Here is a 5,507-nt window from a genome sequence, read left to right as displayed (position 1 = left end):
TATATATATATAATATACACATATATATATAACCAATTTTTTATTTTTTTTATTTTAGGCTTTGTGATTTACTTTGCTTACGGCATTAGAAATAGTCTTGAAGGGAAACCTAAAACACAAAAAGAAGATGATGATGATGATGAAGTTGATTCAGAAAACAGTGGGCTGGAGGAGAAAAGTCCAGAAAAGGAAAATGAGGAGGAAAATGCCAAAGAAAGTGATCATTTCATTTTACGTCAAAGGACAAGTGAATGCTAGTGAGCAGCAATTCTTTGAAAGGATAGAAGTAAGATGTCTCTTTCATGCCGCACACTGCACCTGCATTAAGTTAACTCGCCCAGTGTTTGATATTAAAAGAACTGTGTGCAAAAGGCTGGAACGATGACAGATCACAGTGAGATAGAGCTCTTTTCTCTGGATCTATGTGTTCTACCAAAAACAACATACTTATAACTCTATTTTCCATGTCTCAGTAGAAACATGAGAGGTGTTTTAAGGTCTTGCTGCTAAATTGCTTTATTTTAAGTGTACATGTCATACTGTGCAAGAGCTTCTCAGTGACTGATTCAAGGGTAAAATGTGAGAACCTCAAATAAAAAAAAAATGTTTTTTACTTTTTTTTTAATTAGGCAGCATGCCACATTCCTGAAGGTCTTTTTTAATTTATATCAAATGTAAAAACATAGCTTATTATTTGTATTAGTTCTAGTTTATTGTTATTTGAATAATCACCTTCAGATCTACACGACAACAGATGTTTCTCAGGAATGGTTCTTACCTTTTTTTTAATTGAGTCTTAATTGTACATTAGGAAACTTGCTTTCAGTCTCAAGGTAAATTAATATTATGGCTGAGCTGGCAAGTATGGCCACCTGGATATATGATGTGGCTGGACTGCTTGAAACATCACCCAGTTTTATAAATAATACCAAGCCAAGTTTGTATCATTTTCCACTCAATATGGTAACCTCAGAATAGACAACTGCAGTATATGGATAGGTTACAATGTTTTTCATGCATTATCACTACTGTTTTATGAGAAGCCAAGACTGTACAATATTTGTATAGTTAAAAAGGGCTTAGTAACCCATATATCAATTTCCAAACCAAGAAGACAGTTTCAACAATTGTTGACCATTCAGCAGACTAATTTTGCTAATATTTAGTGTGAGCTTGTCATTGAAAAAATCTTCAGCTCACAGAAATAACACATCACGGCTTGAAGTAGTCATTGGGATGTAAAATCGTGGACAAGGTGGAATGACGCGTGAGTTGAATTGTTCCTTCTATTGAACCAAGCTTCAGCAGTTGGTTGTGAAGACCTCAGAAGCTCATTTCAGCAGAAGAGGCAACTTAGCTTCTGCATTTTTCTTCCATGTCCACCAATTTTCATTCCAAATAGTACTTCAATCCCTGACCAAGGGAGTGCCGTACAAAACTGTGAAATGTGTTGGCTTTTTTCCTTGGATTTATCATGATGATATAACAATTTTGGACTCCAAGTCTATGTGTGCTGCTGTTTCACCAAAACCGCTGGAGCTCACTAAAGCCACCTTTTATACAAGGCCCTTTTGTGTGCAAGAGCTGTTTTTTCAGAACAACTGCGCAGACTTTATTTCACACTGTGAAGTCATGGCGGATCCAGCGCCTCCCATCTACATCTCCTGAATTATTTATTTAAAGTCCATTTCCACCTTTGTAAGTGATTACAATTTATTGTGGTAATGTAGAGGTGCAGTGATAATGTATATGTGTGTACATTTTCATGACTCACATTGTGGGCTTTCTTCCTTTTTTTTCTTATGACATTTTTATTAGGCCTGAAGCCTAGAAATTCAAAATTACATTTTCTCCACAGGAAACTCAGTCTGACATCGGGTTCGGATGTAAAGTAGACTCTAAATGGCTCTCCCCCTCCCTGTTATTTATTGTAACACGATCATTAAACAGCAGCTCTGCCTATGCACACAATACACTGTCCAGGGAGGTGGGGTTGCCACTATGAATACTAATGAGTAGGGGTGGTCAGGTCCCTTGTACTATACACACATTACTTGCAAAGCACAATTGCAGCCATTTCCATTAGGTGATGGAGGAAAGCTAACAGAAATGTAAGTTTCTGTGTTCATATACAGCAGCTGCATATGCCTGCTTCATGTACACTGGTGTACATTGCTGGAATATGTTTCTTTCAAAAATACCTCAGCAAAGGTAGAAATGGGCTTTAAGGCCATTGGAAATTAGCTGTCAGCTACAGAATAAATACATATTTTCATGGCAAGAGTAGACATTTTAGAAACCAACCAATTGAAAAGCTCAGGCTTCATTTGTGCTGATATAAACATCAACTTGTTGAACTTAAAAGTCATTATCCTTAAATCTGTTTTTGTGCTTAGCTGAAGATATTCTTGGGACTTGTTCATACAAGATACATTAGAAAATACATACGTGTGTTTTTAATGTGTATAATGGCTGTTTTTAAGGAGACTATTCATCTTTCTTAACTGACAATTATACTGACCCATTAGTCACTAAGATGTATGTAGATCAGGCAAGTCAGCAAGAGGTCAAAAGTCCTTATCAGCATGTTGTTCTAGGTCAAAGTATTAAAAAAAGAAATGGTCACCATGACTGTCAGGCAATCAGAATTGTAAGGAGAGGTCAGCAGTTGCAGCCCCAATATTTTTCTCATGATGAGTTTTCATTTTAAGGGGGGAAACATACATAATCTGAACCACAGGGATTATAGTTTAAGTGATGCAGCCCTTAACTTTTATAGTATTCACATGGGTTTTAAACATTTTTAAGACTGGCGTACAAAGTGCAATAACCGGTAGCAGCTAATTAGACTTCAGCATACTGAAGTAAGATGTCGGAAGTCATATGATTGGCTTCTATGGGTTTCTTTTCTCATCTTAAAGGAGAACTATGAGGAGTGCTTTTCACTCACCTCATAGTTCTAGCCGACCTGTGACAATGAGACTGTCACAGGTCGGCTCAGTAGATCGGGAGGTGAGCGAACACATACCAGCGTTCGCTCACCTCTCGATCCTGTCACGGCTCTCTGCCGTGACAGGGGAGGGGCTGGATTCCCCCCTTCCCGCTCCGATCCGTCAGCGCTGACTGGCGGAACGGACGGGGGAGGGGGCGGGTACAGCTGGCTCTGCCTCTAGGTAGGCAGAGCCAGCTGTCAGTCACACTGCTGGGTGGATCCAGACATAATTGTCGGGATCCGCTTCAGCTGCGGTATACTGAGCCTAGGGTGACGGGAGGACGCTAGTTTGTGTCCTCCCGTTACCCTAAGGAGAACTATGGGGGAAAGTCTTATCCCCATAGTTCTCCTTTAAATAAGCCTTTAAAATCCCTAACAAACCAATAATGTTTTCCCTGACTTTAACATATTATAGTACAGCATATTTAGATTTTTTTTATTCAGTTTTGCTAATATAGTATTATTAACGTGACTTCATATAGTAAAAAAATATTTACACTGTATTATCCAAACCGCCAGAAAACAATGCATTGACTAATGCTATTCTACAGGGCTGGGGAGCTTAGAAAAGCGTAACCAGTGATTTATATACCTGTACATAGTCTAACACTGTTACATAATAGCTAAAAGCACTAGTCCTCCTATTCAGGTATAGAAATATATTTTGTATTATATGCACTGTGCTAAACCATGATACCAGGGAATATCTGTTTTGCTTATATGCATATTTGCTATTTTAAACTATTGGCCCTTTAGTTAAATGGTCTATACAGTATGTAGTTACTCATAGATCAAAATAGTGTAAAAACTTATGTGTGTGTGTGCATGTGTATAAATAAATATATATATAGATCTATGTATAGATCTATATAGATATATAGATCTATACATAGATCTATATATGATAAAACTAATAAGTAAAGAAGAGGTCCTCAAAGTCTAAGCAGCAGCATCAACCCTTACTTCTGTTGATCGTTTTCTGGAAATGCTGCTAAATATCCACTTTCCCTCCACAGTTGAAGCACTACCTGCAGACTTCCAGTTCTAAAGTAGTCATCCGCCTGGCAAGTATATGGAACTGACTACTGCAGCACAGAGTTTCTCAACCTTTTTTTAGTCACGTCACCCTTTAACCAGTTGACATCCGCGGTGTTAAACCCCCTTCCCATCCAGGCCATTTTTCAGTATTCAGCGCTGCGGTACTTTGGGGGGTTTTTTCCCCTTTTTTATATGTGACTTTTATTTTATGTTACTTTCTTATGTGTTACTTTTATTTTTTTTTATTTATATTTATTTTTTTGCACTTATTGTTATTGCTATTATATAGGGGGATAACAACCCCCTATATAATAGCAAAGGCACACTGACAGGTCCTCTTTATGGAGATATTAGGGGTCTCTAGGACCCCTAATATCACCTGTGGACCCCAAAAGAAGCTGATGAAGCAGAGATCTGCTTTATCAGCTTCTTCTCTCTCCAGATGACTGACAGGTGAATGCGGAAGTGATGTAATACACATCACTTCTGCATTCACAGCCCGGACGGAGATCAGCAATCGCGAACGAGCACATATAGGCGATCGGCGGTAACGGGTGTGTTTAATCGTCGGGTCTTTTCTGCCCGTGCGTGCCCGCTAGGGGGCGCGCGCGAGCAGAAAAAAATTGCCGTCTGGAGACGGCAACCCGCAGATGTAGCAGTGCCGTCCGTCCGTTTTTTTACTACGGGCGGACGGCAAGAGGTTAAAAGTATGCAAAATCTCAAGGCACACCAGTCTGAAATGTCATGGATTTTAAAGGAGAACTATGGGGTCAGTGTTTTTCCCTATAGTTCTCCTTAGGGTAACGGGAGGACACAAACTAGCGTCCTCCCGTTACCCTAAGCTCAGTATACCGCGAGCTATAGCTCGCGGTATACTGAGACGCCGCAGCCGGAGCGGATCACGACTTAGATGACGGGATCCGCCCAGCTGCGTGAGTGCCAGCTGTCTCTGTCTATCTAGAGGCAGAGCCAGCTGTACCCGCCCCTCCCTTGTCCGTTCCGCCAGTCAGCGCTGGCAGATCGGAGCGGGGAGAGGGGAATCCAGCCCCTCCCCCTGTCACGGCAGAGAGCTGTGACAGGATCAAGAGGCGAGCGAACCTGGTATGTGTTCGCTCACCTCCTGATCTACTGAGCCGACCTGTGACAGTCTCATTGTCACAGGTCGGCTAGAACTATGAGGTGAGTGAAAAGCACTCACCTTATAGTTCTCCTTTAAGGGGACCACATGCAAAAACACACAAAAAATGGGTTTTGCACTTCCCATTGCCTCCTTCAAACCTAGATTTCCCCCTCCCCTTCACATCAGAGTCACATCAGAGTCCCCCCTTTACATCGAGTGCGCCTTCACCCCCGTCTTCATTCCTCCTTCACATCACAGTCCCACTACCACAAAATTTTGAGGCACCACTGAGGAGGCCAGGAGGCACACCAGGGTGTCAAGGCACCCTGGTTAAGAAAGGCTGCTTTAGAACATCAG

General features: G+C 41.0%; 1 protein-coding gene across 2 annotated transcripts in view; it reads left to right on the top strand.

The window, feature by feature from the left end:
* The window catches only part of SLC7A2 (solute carrier family 7 member 2), a 30,067-nt gene extending 29,493 nt beyond the window's left edge, over nt 1-574 (top strand). For both annotated transcript variants that reach the window (XM_018554810.1, XM_018554809.1), the window contains exon 11: nt 59-574. In XM_018554810.1, coding sequence (XP_018410312.1) covers nt 59-258 — 200 coding nt within the window. In that variant the 3' untranslated portion in view covers nt 259-574. The remainder of the gene's footprint in view (nt 1-58) is intronic.
* Nucleotides 575-5,507: the final 4,933 nt, after the last annotated feature.

This window comes from Nanorana parkeri, unplaced genomic scaffold, assembly GCF_000935625.1.
Source record: "Nanorana parkeri isolate BGI_ZX_2015 unplaced genomic scaffold, ASM93562v1 scaffold174, whole genome shotgun sequence".
Lineage (NCBI taxonomy): Eukaryota > Metazoa > Chordata > Amphibia > Anura > Dicroglossidae > Nanorana > Nanorana parkeri.
This window is presented reverse-complemented; position numbering and strand designations above follow the sequence as displayed.